The sequence below is a fragment of the Haemorhous mexicanus genome, chromosome 29 (genome assembly GCF_027477595.1).
Source record: "Haemorhous mexicanus isolate bHaeMex1 chromosome 29, bHaeMex1.pri, whole genome shotgun sequence".
Classification (NCBI taxonomy): domain Eukaryota; kingdom Metazoa; phylum Chordata; class Aves; order Passeriformes; family Fringillidae; genus Haemorhous; species Haemorhous mexicanus.
The window spans coordinates 469,341-481,742 of NC_082369.1; the positions used below are offsets into that span (position 1 = coordinate 469,341).

The 12,402-nt window shown below is 65.4% G+C and overlaps 2 protein-coding genes across 2 annotated transcripts; both read left to right on the forward strand.

Moving 5' to 3' along the window:
• Positions 1-145: 145 nt before the first annotated feature.
• On the forward strand, positions 146-7,691 carry YJU2 (YJU2 splicing factor homolog). The gene is made up of 8 exons (XM_059869956.1): positions 146-478; positions 990-1,090; positions 1,432-1,576; positions 3,505-3,639; positions 3,818-3,999; positions 4,384-4,504; positions 5,550-5,715; positions 7,001-7,691. Exons 1-8 carry the CDS (start codon positions 455-457, stop codon positions 7,081-7,083), a joined length of 957 nt encoding a protein of 318 aa, XP_059725939.1. The 5' UTR covers positions 146-454; the 3' UTR covers positions 7,084-7,691.
• Positions 7,692-8,615: 924 nt separating this feature from the next.
• Positions 8,616-11,948, forward strand: SHD (Src homology 2 domain containing transforming protein D). Its single transcript, XM_059870293.1, has 6 exons — positions 8,616-8,897; positions 9,503-9,587; positions 9,669-9,881; positions 10,196-10,334; positions 11,032-11,151; positions 11,707-11,948. Exons 1-6 carry the CDS (start codon positions 8,694-8,696, stop codon positions 11,891-11,893), a joined length of 948 nt encoding a protein of 315 aa, XP_059726276.1. The 5' UTR covers positions 8,616-8,693; the 3' UTR covers positions 11,894-11,948.
• The last annotated feature ends 454 nt before the right edge of the window (positions 11,949-12,402 follow it).

Here is a 12,402-nt window from a genome sequence, read left to right on the forward strand (position 1 = left end):
GACATTTTAAACACAAACCAGACTGTTTGGGGACTGTTAGCTACATGATGAGTACGCGTCAGGGGAGATCAGGGGAGACCGGGGCCCACATCCCATGTTGCTGTGAGGAAGCCGAGTTTCTCCTGCCCCAGATGGCAGTCTCGGGATCCCCCTGCCCCAGATCGCAGCCTCGGCGTTCCCCAGCCCCAGCTGGAGGACAGCCGCCCGCCAGGACCCAAGAATGTGCGGAACTTCTTGTGAGGCCCCAGCTTTCCGGCGGACTCTTGGTGGAATTGTACAACAGCTGTGGGCGGATCCCTTGACAGGCAGCTGGTTCAGCCAATAATAGACGAAGACCGGGGAGGCCGAGGCTCGCTGCGCCAATGAGCGGCTGAGGGGGCGGAGCCACACCCGGAAGCGGTGAGGGGCGCGGGGGCATCACCGGCAGCACCGGGGATCGGGAGAAGCCGCAGCGATGTCGGAACGGAAAGTGCTGAACGTGAGTTGGGGAGGAATCCCCGCCAAGGGGGCCGGGGGGGCGTCCCGAGCCGGGCTGGGCCAGGGGAGGGTTCCCCGAGGGCTCTGACGGGGTCCCGGTTGGTTCGGGAGTCGCTTGGAATCCCGGGATCATCGAGGCTGGAAAAGACCCGGGATCTAGTCCCAGCTGTGCCCGGTGCCCGCCTTGTCCCCTGCCCAGAGCACTGTGTGCCCGTCCAGGCCGTCCCTGGACAGCTCCAGGGATGGAGACTCCAGACCTCCCCGGGCAGCTCGTTCAGAGTTTATCCACCCTTCCCACGAAGGAATTCCCCGGTATCCGATTTAAACCCCCGCTGCGGCCGCTTCCTCTCATCCTGTCGCTGTTCCCTGGCAGCAGAGCCCGAGCCCCACCTGGCTGCAGCCTCCTGTCCCAGCTGTGGGGAGTGAGACGATTCCCGGTGCTCCAGCATTCCCAAATCTGCTCTGTGTCCACAGAAACATTCCCAGAATTCCCAGATCTCCTCTCTCCACAGAAATATTACCCCCCGGACTTCGATCCGGCCAAGATCCCGAAGCTGAAGCTGCCAAAGGACCGGCAGTATGTGGTGAGGCTCATGGCCCCCTTCAACATGAGGTGAGAGCAGCCCTGGAGCCGTGGGGTCACTCCTGGAATGCCTCCCAGCCCACCCAGTGCCACGAGCAGGGACACTCCTCTGTCCCAGAACTTTCTCACTCTTTCCATAAAAACATTTTTCCCAGTATCCAACCTGTATTTCCCTTGGCACAGCTCCAGGCTGTGTGCTCTGGTTCTGTCCTGGAGACAGAGCCCAGCCCCAGCTGGGCACAGGCACCTTTCAGGAGCTGTGCAGGGCCCCCCTGAGTCTCCTTTTCTCCAGGCTGAGCACCCCCAGCTCCTCCCAGGGTTTGTTTCCCAGCCCCATTGCCCTCTGGGGACATTTCCCTGCCCCTGCCCAGGTGCAAGACGTGTGGGGAGTACATCTACAAGGGCAAGAAGTTCAACGCCCGCAAGGAGACGGTGCAGAACGAGGCCTACCTGGGGCTGCCCATCTTCCGCTTCTACATCAAGTGCACACGCTGCCTGGCTGAGATCACCTTCAAGGTCAGCCCCCCTCAGCTCCAGCCTCTCCCTGCCTGGGGAACCCGGGGTGGATCCCAGGGAGCAGCTGGAGCTGTGCCGGGACCGTGGCATGGAGATCAGGGAGAGCTTTTACCCCCAGGGTGGTGGGATGGAGATCAGGGAGAGGGTTTACCCCCAGGGTGGTGGCATGGAGATCAGGGAAAGGTTTTACCCCCAGGGTGGTGGGATGGAGATTAGGGAAAGGTTTTAACCCCCAGGGTGGTGGGATGGAGATCAGGGAGAGCTTTTACCCCCAGGGTGGTGGGATGGAGATCAGGGAGAGGTTTTACCCCCCAGGGTGGTGGGATGGAGATCAGGGAGAGCTTTTACCCCCAGGACCATGGGATGGAGATCAGGGAGAGGTTTTACCCCCAGGGTGGTGGGATGGAGATCAGGGAGAGGTTTTACCCCCAGGGTGGTGGGATGGAGATCAGGGAAAGGTTTTAACCCCAGGGTGGTGGGATGGAGATCAGGGAGAGGTTTTACCCCCAGGGTGGTGGGATGAAGATCAGGGAAAGGTTTTAACCCCAGGGTGGTGGGATGGAGATCAGGGAGAAGTTTTCCCCCCAGGACCATGGCATGGAGATCAGGGAGAGGTTTTAACCCCAGGGTGGTGGGATGGAGATCAGGGAAAGGTTTTACCCCAGGGTGGTGGCATGGAGATCAGGGAGAGGTTTTACCCCCAGGGTGGTGGGATGGAGATCAGGGAGAGGTTTTACCCCCAGGGTGGTGGGATGGAGATCAGGGAAAGGTTTTAACCCCAGGGTGGTGGGATGGAGATCAGGGAGAGGGTTTACCCCCAGGACCATGGCATGGAGATCAGGGAGAGGTTTTACCCCCAGGGTGGTGGGATGGAGATCAGGGAAAGGTTTTTCCCCCAGGACCATGGGATGGAGATCAGGGAGAGGTTTTACCCCCCAGGGTGGTGGGATGGAGATCAGGGAGAGGTTTTACCCCCAGGGTGGTGGGATGGAGATCAGGGAAAGGTTTTACCCCCAGGGTGGTGGGATGGAGATCAGTGAGAGGTTTTAACCCCCAGGATGGTGGGATAGAGATCAGGGAAAGGTTTTACCCCCAGGACCATGGGATGGAGATCAGGGAAAGGTTTTTCCCCCCAAGGTGGTGGGATGGAGATCAGGGAAAGGTTTTTCCCCCAGGACCATGGGATGGAAATCAGGGAAAGGTTTTTCCCCCAGGACCATGGCATGGAGATCAGGGAGAGGTTTTACCCCCCAAGGTAATGGGATGGAGATCAGGGAAAGGTTTTTCCCTCAGGACCATGGGATGGAGATCAGGGAAAGGTTTTACCCCCAGGGTGGTGGGATGGAGATCAGGGAGAGGTTTTACCCCCAGGGTGGTGGGATGGAGATCAGGGAAAGGTTTTACCCCCAGGACCATGGGATGGAAATCAGGGAAAGGTTTTACCCCCCAAGGTAATGGGATGGAGATCAGGGAAAGGTTTCTCCCCCCAGGACCATGGGATGGAGATCAGGGAAAGGTTTTTCCCCCCAGGGCGGGGGTTGCTGAATTCCCCCAGGGAATGGGGGCTGCCAGAGCTCCAGGAGCCTTTGGACAATGGGGTTGGTGGGGTGGTCCCATTCAGAGGCAGGAGCTGCTCTCCCTTCCAGCTCAGGGTGTTCCATGATCCCTTGACTCTCCTGCCCAGCAAAGGCTGATGGAGTGGTTTTTTTGTTTCACTGATTTGGGATTTTCTTGTTAATGTATTAAAGAGTGTGGTGGGTTTGGGAAACCACACAAACACAACATCTGAGTCTCAGGGTGGGTTTTGGGCTGGATCAGCCCTTCCCCAGCTCATGGAGCTGGGGGATGTGTGGCTCTGGGGGTGGCTGTGGGCTGGCTGGAGCAGGATCCCCACCCTCAGTGGTTTTCCTGCTGCTGTTCCCCCTCAGACAGACCCTGAGAACACAGATTACACCATGGAGCACGGAGCCACCAGGAACTTCCAGGCAGAGAAGCTCCTGGAGGAGGAGGAGAAGAGGATGCAGAAGGAGAGGGAAGAGGAGGAGCTCAACAATCCCATGAAGGTACAAGGACTGCAGGAGAACCTCTGCCACTCTGCCTGACTTGTGGCCATTCAGGCTTTCCTGTCCGACCCAAAAATGAGGATGAGGAGGGTCCTCTTGTGCTTCACCCCGTGTGGGGAGGTGTTGGAGGCTCTTGTCAGGCTCTGCTGCCTCAAATATCCCAACTTATCCCACCCAGGTCCTGGAGAACCGGACCAAGGACTCCAAGCTGGAGATGGAGGTCCTGGAGAACCTGCAGGAGCTGAAGGAGCTCAACCAGCGCCAGGCCAACGTGGATTTTGAGGCCATGCTGAAGCAGTACAAGGAGCTGGAGGAGGAGCAGAGGCGCAAGGAGCAGGAGGAGGATGAGCAGGAGATGAAGTGAGGGGGCTGGGAGGGCTGGGCTGGGAGAGGGGGGCTGAGTTACCACGACTGGAGGGTGGGAGGAGATCCCAGCTTGTCCTGGCAAAGTGTTCAGGGAGGAGGACTGGGAGGTCCTTCCAAGCCAGCCAGGCTGGGATTCTGTGGGATCTGGGCTGCTGGGGGGGTTTCAATCCCCTGGGAAGGGCCCTCCCATGGACACAGTTCCTGCTCTGGGCTGCAGCTCCAGATCCCAGTGCTCCCACCCCTCCGGCTTGGACCTGATCCCATAGGAGCCCCTGGGAAGGGGGATCCCGAGGCTCCTCTGCTGGCCCCAGCTCCCCTGGAGCAAGCAGGGCCTGGCAGTGGGATGGATCCAGCTCCAGCCCTCCTCTGTCCCAGCAGGGCCATGCTGGAGCAGGCCCAGAACCGGCGGCTCCTGGTGGATTCTGACTCTGACGAGGAACCGGCCAAAGCCCGCCCCAATCCCACGGCCCAGACCAAACCCACGGACATCCTGCAGGAGGTGAGAGGGGCACAGCCTGCCCCGCCCTTCCCCAGCCCCACTGCTCTGTCCTGGGGCTGTGAGTGCCCATTGTGTCCCTCTCTGGGTGACACCGGGCTGGTGTCACGCCTGAGCGGCTCCCAAAGGCCGTGTGGGCTGAGAGGAGCCAGGGATCACTTGGGGATTCCAGGCTGGGCTGGTGACAAAGGCAGCGATGGAGCTGTTCCCATCCTGTCCCCACCCTCCCTTCCTCGGGAAGAACAGCTCTGCTGGGCCCTGCTGCTGCTCCAGGCAGGATTTCAGCGTTCTGGGCCGGCCTCTCCCTGGGCTGGGCTGTGGATTCAGGCGGAACAAAAGAGCTGCCAGCCCCGGCCTGGAGGGAGGGATTATCCCAACAAACAGCCCTGCCCTCCCCCACTGTCATCCCTGCCCCAGGGCCCGCTGGGCTGGATCAAAGCTGCCGTGCCTGGGGTTAATCCCAGCCGTGGTCCCTGGCCTGGCACTAATCCCTGTGCCCAGGGCACTCAGACTCACCGGGGTCCATGGCTGGACCACCTGCAGGCACCCAGGGCTGCTCAGTGGCCTTGAAAGGAGCTGATAAAACAGAGAAAACAACTTTTCCCCAGGCAGGGAGGGATAGGACACGGGGGAATGGTCTGGAACTGAGGCAGGGGAGGGTTGGATGGGATTTAAGGAGACTTTGGAGCAGATTGCCCAGAGAAGCTGTGGCTGGAAGTGTCCAAGGTCAGGCTGGGCAGGGCTTGGAGCAATCCGGGATAGTGAAAGGTGGGATTGGGTTAGCTTTAAGGTCCTTCCAAGGCAAACCATGCTGGGATTCTTTTCTCTGCCTCCTCAGCATCCCAGGGCCATCCCGAGGCTGGGTTTGGGTCTCTGGCAGTGGGACATGGATCTCCAGGGGCAGCTTTGCAGATCCACATCCCCGTTTGTCTGGCCCGTGCCATCCCTGAGGGGCAGAACTCCCCCTCAGGCCCCTCTCCTCCTGTCCCTGCTGGTTTTATCCCCAGCCCCTCCAAGCTGAGCCCCCTGACCCCAGCTGTGCCCACAGGACCCCCAGCCCCAGAGCAAGAGGCCGAGGATGGAGAGCTGGGAGCGCAGCGTGGGCAAGCTCAGCACCAAGGCCCAGCTGGCCGGGCTGGTGGCCCGCAGGAAGGAGAAGCCAGATCCTGCCCTGGAAAACGGGATGGAAACCAGAGGCACCACGGCCAGCACTGGTACCTGCCCCTGGCTGGGCCCTGGGGGCTCTGACACCTCCTTGGTGGGGTTGGCTCCGTGCTCAGAGCCTGGGCTGGGGTCCCTGGGGGGTGGTGTGAGGACAGGGGGTTGTCCCCGTTTCCAGGAGCTTCCTGGTGAAGATGATTCTCCCTCCTGGCTCTTGGCTCTCAGCCACAGCCTTGGGGACAGATTGGCAGGGCCAGGAGCTTCAAAACAGCAGATACAGCCCTGGGGATGTCACAACAGCGAGATAGGGTTGGAACAGCAGGAGAACTGCTTTGGTTTGGGGCCTGGTGATAAATCCGGCCTCACTGCTGGAGCTGGGAAGCTTTAAGGACCACAAAACAAGCTGGAAGCCTTTCCAGCTCCTCAGTGAGCTGCCCAGCAAGCCAGGGGAGCCATGGGTTTGGGGGATAGATTTGTTCTGGGCTGGTTGATCCTGAGCCTTTGGCTTAGTGAGTCCCCCTGCCCTCAGGGCATCCCTGGGAAGGGACAGCTCTTGGGGGTGTCCCCTTTTCCCTGTGCTCCCCCAGTCTCCTGCTCCTGGGAAGGGACAGCTCTTGGGGGTGTCCCCTTTTCCCTGTGCTCCCCCAGTCTCCTGCTCCTGGGAAGGGACAGCTCTTGGGGGTGTCCCCTTTTCCCTGTGCTCCCCCAGCCTCCTGCTCCTGGGAAGGGACAGCTCTTGGGGGTGTCCCCTTTTCCCTGTGCTCCCCCAGCCTCCTGCTCCTGGGAAGGGACAGCTCTTGGGGATGTCCCCTTTTCCCTGTGCTCCCCCAGCCTCCTGCTCCTGGGAAGGGACAGCTCTTGGGGGTGTCCCCTTTTCCCTGTGCTCCCCCAGCCTCCTGCTCCTGGGAAGGGACAGCTCTTGGGGGTGTCCCCTTTTCCCTGTGCTCCCCCAGCCTCCTGCTCCTGGGAAGGGACAGCTCTTGGGTGTGTCCCCTTTTCCCTGTGCTCCCCCAGCCTCCTGCCTGGCTGCTGTCCCAGGGATTGGGGTGGTGGGAGCCCAGAGCTGGCTCCTCTCTCCCTTTCCAGGGTCTGGAGTCTCCAGGGGGCTGTGGAGGGAGGAGGGGGTCCCAGACCTTGGCCCTTCCCGCAGGGTGGAGGAGGGAGGCTCCAGCCGAGGGCTGCAGGAGCTTTTTATCCCCCTGATTTATCCTCCCTGACCTCAGGGTCCATCCAGGGATGAGGCTCCGCTGGGGATCTCTCCGGGCTGCTGTTCCCACACCAGGAACTGCCCTGGGGAGGCTGGACCTGACCGGATCCCCTCCTTCCCTCCCCTTCCAGGCTCCCTTCCAGCAGCAGCAGCCACGTCCTCGCTGGGTTTGTTGGGAGCCTACTCGGACAGCGAGGACAGCGCCAGCGACTGAGCAGCCGGCGGGGCGGGGACAGCAGGGACCGAGCAGGGACGGGGCTGTCCCGGCTCCCTGCTGCTCTGGAAGCGCCGCCAGGGGCCCGGGGGTTCCCGGCCACCGCTGTGGCCACCTCCGGCCGTGCCGCAGCAGCAGCAGCAGCGCGGGGAAGGTGTTTTCCCTGCAGCAGTGTGCTGGGTCCCAGCCCTGCTCCCAGGATGTGTTTGGAAGTGACAGGACTCTGGTGTGTCCATTCTGGGGGTGCCACTGCCCTCACCCCCACCCAGTGACCATGCCCAGGTTGGGTTTGGGGTGCCCTGACCCCCCCCAGCAGGAGGGGGACCTTGGAGTTGTCCTTCCCACCGGGGTGCAGGGCAAGGTGGGCGCTCAGCTCACCCTCCTTCACTTCACCAGCTGGTTCTGTCCCGGGGTGGGTCAGATGCCACCTTTGCACGCACCCGGGGGGCTCCTGCAGCCCCTCAGTGCGGGGACAGGGCTGTCCTGCCAGCACCAGCCCCCCCAGGTGTCCCCAGGAGCTCGGGGACAAAGCCCTCCCCACCGTTCCATCAGCCACAACTCCGGAATAAATGGGATCAGGCAGAGCCAGATCAGAGCTTCACTCCAGAGCTTCATCTTCCAGAGTGATTTGTACGTGGGCACTGTGGGACCCTGCCCCAGGGACCCCCACCCTGACAGGGACCCCCCCAGTGCCCACCCACCCCAAGTGGGGCTCTCCTCACCCATGGCCATGAAGTTCCCCCTCATCAAGGCACCCACTCTAATTGCTGAGCAGCCTCTGGCTAATTAACACCCTCACAGAGGGGCTGGGGGGGGGGGGGCGTCAGGGGGAGCTGGACAGAAACCCAGCCCCCCCATCCCAATTAGCATTCTGTGCACATGCCTTAATTAGCCTCTTCAAATATTAATGCTGGCCACTGGGCTCAGCCCGGGGCTGGGGGGGCATGAGGGGGGGTCTCAGGCCGTGTCCTCCCCGATGTGTCCCCCCTAGTCCCCAGCTGTCACCATCCCCCAGCACCAGGTGGGACCCCAAGAGGGACCCCAAGGAGAGGGACCTTTGTTCTGGGGACAGACAATGCCAGGAGGGGACTCGGGGGGTCCCAACCTCCTGCCCCCCGCCTGGTGCCTGAGCCCCCCCAAACCCCGCGGCAGGGGGGGAGCAGAGCCCCCCAGGACGAGCTCCCCGGGGTGGGTGACAGAGCTGGGGGTGTCCTTGCTTCCCCCCAAAGCACCGTGGGGGGGATCCCATTGTCGGGGTCTGGGGTCACGGTGACCCCCCCCCCCCCATATCCCGCTGTCACCCGGGGGGGACCGCTCGGTGTCACTTGGGGGTCCCGGTGCCCCCGCCACTCGGGGGTCCCGCCGTGTCGCCCTCGCTGTCCCTGCCGGTGTCCCCTCGGTGGTCTCGCCCCCCCCGTGCCGGTGCCCCCGGCGAGGCGGGCGCGGGGGGGGGATCGGGGGCTCCGGTCCGCGCCGCGCGCGGCGGCGACACAAAGCGGCTCCGGCGGCGGCGGCGGCGGCGGCGGCGGCGGCGGCGGCGGGGGGGTCCCGGCGGGTCCCGGTGCCGCTGGGTCCCGGCCGTCCCGGCGGTGCCGGTGCCGCTCCCCGCCATGGCCAAGTGGCTCCGGGAGTACCTGGGCCGGGGGGCCCGGCGCTCCCCCCCGCGCCCGCCCCAGCCCGACTACAGCGGTCCCGGGGGCCCCGCCGCCGCCGCCCCCGGAGCCGCGCTCCGCGGCCCCGCCGCCTCCCCGCGCCACCGCCTCGTGCGGGTGGGGGGCGCGGGGCCGGGGGGCGGCCCCCGCCGCCTGCAGCAGGTACGGGCGGGGGGCACCGGGAGGGCACCGGGGGGTACCGGGGGCACCGGGCGGGAGCCGCAGCCGAGCTCCAAGAGCGGGGAGGGCGGCGGAGGAACCGGGGGGTGCAGCGGGGCAGCGGGTGGGGGGCTGGGGAAGGGACGCGGGGGGCACCGGGAGCGGGAGGAGCGGGGGGGTCGGACAGGTGTGAGCGGGGCAGCGGAGAGAGCGGGGAGCGGCCGACGGGGGGACTGGGGACCGGAGGGGATGGGGGGAGATGGGGAACGGGGGTGGGGACCGAGAGCGGCCGGGAATAAGGGCCGGGAGAGCGGGGACGGGGAACCGGGGAGAGCCAAGGGGTCGGGGGGCAGTGGGGCACCCGGGGGGGAGCTGGGGTCACTGGAGAGGGACCTGGGGGGCGGCTGGGGACGGTGGAGTCGCTGGGAGAGGGGGAAGGGGAGAGGGGCTGGGGGACAAAGGGACCGGGTGGGCGGGAGTGGGGACGGGGCTGGGGACACCCGTGTGGGGGTGTGGGAGCCCGAAGGGTCCCGTGAGGGCACCCGGGGACCGGGGGGCTGAGGGGGGGGGCAGTGGGGGTCCCGTCCCACCCGGAGCCCCCCCCTCAGGGCCCAGGTGAGAGCGAGTACTCGGAGCCCTTCGAGGGGGAGCAGGACCCGGCGCCCGAGGGCGGCTGCGACGAGGAGGCCACAGGTGGGTGGTGACACCCCGGGCACCCCCAGCACCCCCACGGGGGTCCCGGGCGCCTCCCACCGCCCCGTTCCCCGTCGCCAGGGTGCCAGCGGCAGGGCGAGGGCCGGCGGGTGCGGCCGCGCCGGGGTCCCCAACTCTACGACACCCCCTCCGAGGAGTGGGACACGGCCGGGGACAGCCCGGGGGGGCCCCCGGCCCGCGAGAGCCGCCTCCCCCGCGACGACGAGCGCCCGGCCGACGAGTACGACCAGCCCTGGGAGTGGAAGAAGGATCACATCTCACGGGCGTTCGCAGGTGACAGCGTCCCCGGGTGCCACCTCGGCGTGGGTGCCGCTCCTGGCTCCCTCCTCCTTGTGGGGACACCCCCAGGGTCCCCCAACCCTACCTCCCGCAGCTTCCATGGGTATCAGACCTAGACCTCAGCATCCTGGGGTGCCCCCCGTGCCCACCCCAACACCCTGTGCCCCCCATGGGTACCCCCCGGAGCACTCCTGGCCCCTGCAATGGGACACCACGGCAGGGCAGAGCCACCTCTGGGGCGTTCCTTTGTGGCCCTGAGAGGAGCCGGCAGCGCGGGCGGGGTGGGTGACGCCCCTTTGTCCCCGCAGTGCAGTTTGAGAGCCCCGAGCGCTCCCCCAGCCTGTCCCGGCCGCTGCCGCGCTCCCCCCGCGCCCCCGGCGGCCCCCGGCCCGCCTGCCCCCCCAGCCCCAGGCACGTGGACACCTCGCTGCCCCTGGAGAAGCAGGCGTGAGTCTGGGGGCGTCCCGTGGGGTGGCACCTGCAGCCTCCCGGTCACACAGCGTGGCACGGGGCAAACCTGGAGGGAGAAGGTCCCCACGGGTGGCTCCTCGTGGGGTCAAGGGTGTCCCTTGGTGTGGTTGGGCCCTTTGACATGGCTGGGTCCCCAGGGGGTGGGGAGGGCCCAATGTCCTGGGTGAGTCCCCATGGGGTTGGGTGGCCCATGGTGCAGTTGGGTGGCCCATGGCATAGTTGGGTGCCCCATGGTGTGGTTGGGTGCCCCATGGCATGATTGGGTGGCCCATGGTGTGTTTGGGTGATCAATGGCATGGTTGGGTGCCCCATGGCATAGTTGGGTGCCCCATGGTGTGGTTGGGTGCCCCACGGCATAGTTGGGTGCCCCACGGTGTGGCTGGGTGGCCCATGGTGTGTTTGGGTGATCAATGGCATAGTTGGGTGCCCCATGGCGTGGCTGGGTGCCCCGTGGCCCAGGGGATGCCCCATGGCATGGCTGGGTGGCATGTTTGTGTGCCCCACAGCATAGTTGGGTGCCCCATGGCATGGCTGGGTGGCATGGTTGTGTGCCCCACGGCATAGTTGGGTGCCCCACGGTGTGGCTGGGTGCCCCGTGGCCCAGGGGATGCCCCATGGCATGGCTGGGTGCCCCGTGGCCCAGGGGGTGCCCGTGTGACCCCGCTGTGCCCAGCTGGTACCACGGCCCCATCGGGCGGGCGGGCGCCGAGACGCTGCTGGCGCTGTGCCGCGAGGGCAGCTTCCTGGTGCGGGACTGCGAGACCAGCCCCGAGGACTACTCGCTGTCCCTCAGGTGAGGTGGGGACACGGGCACAGCCCTGCCAGGGGGCCGTGCCCGGCTGGGAGTGTGGGTTGGATCCGTGTTTGGCTGTCCCAGCCCCTGTGGGGACGTGCTGGTGTGTCCCCATGCGTGGCACAGGCTGGAGGTGACCCGGGATCCTTCACCTGGGGTAGTGCCACCTCCTGCCCCTGCTCTGGATGGGGTCCCCATCCCTGTCCTCATCCCCACCTGCTGTCCACATCTGTGCCCCAATCTCCATCCCAGACCTCACCCCTATTCCCATTCCCACCCCATCCCCATCCCTACCCTTGTCCCCCTCCCTGTCCCAACCTCCACCTGCTCCTCATCCCTGTTCCCATCCTCATCCCTGTCCAGATGGCCACCTTATCCCCATCCCATCCCATCCCATCCCATCCCATCCCATCCCATCCCATCCCATCCCATCCCATCCCATCCCATCCCATCCCATCCCATTATCCCGTTGTTATCCCGTTGTTATCCCGTTGTTATCCCGTTGTTATCCCGTTGTTATCCCGTTCCCGTGCCTCATTCCCGTCCGTCCCGCAGGAGCAGCCAGGGTTTCGTGCACGTGAAGCTGACGCGGACCCGGGAGCAGCACTTCACGCTGGGCCGGGCCGGGGCCGCCTTCCCCTCGGTACCGGCGGCCGTGGGGCACTACACGGCGCGGGCGCTGCCCGTGCGCGGTGCCCGCCACCTGTCCCTGCTCTACCCCGTGGCCGTGCAGCCCCTGTGAGCCCGCGACCCCCGCCCGCGCCCCCCGCCCCATTAAACCGCCGTGTCACACCGGGCTGGGGACGCTGTGGTGCCTCCGAGCGGGATTTGGGGACGGGGATTTGGGGAGGAGATTTTGGGCAGAGATGGGGGTGTGGGGACAGGGGTGGGGACAGGGAGGAGAAAGGGATGGGGATGGGATGGGGATGGGGACAGGGGCTGGAATGGGGACAGGAACAGGGACAGGAATGGGTGCCTCTGGTGCGTCTCGGTGCCCAACTCTGTGGTGTCCCTGGGGAAGGCAGGACAAGGTGGTGGCCCTGCCACCCCGCCGAGGTCCTTGTTTCCCACCCCCAGCACAGCCCTCGGGTGCCGGGTGACACCATGCAAGAAGCCAGGGGACAGCAGAGTGGCTTCCCCTGAACGAGGGGTCCCAGGGGCCGCTGTCCCCCCGCTGGCACAGTGACCACGAGCTGCCCACGCGCGGTGGCCGGCGGGGCACCGGATGGCACGGGGGCGGGGGGACACAGA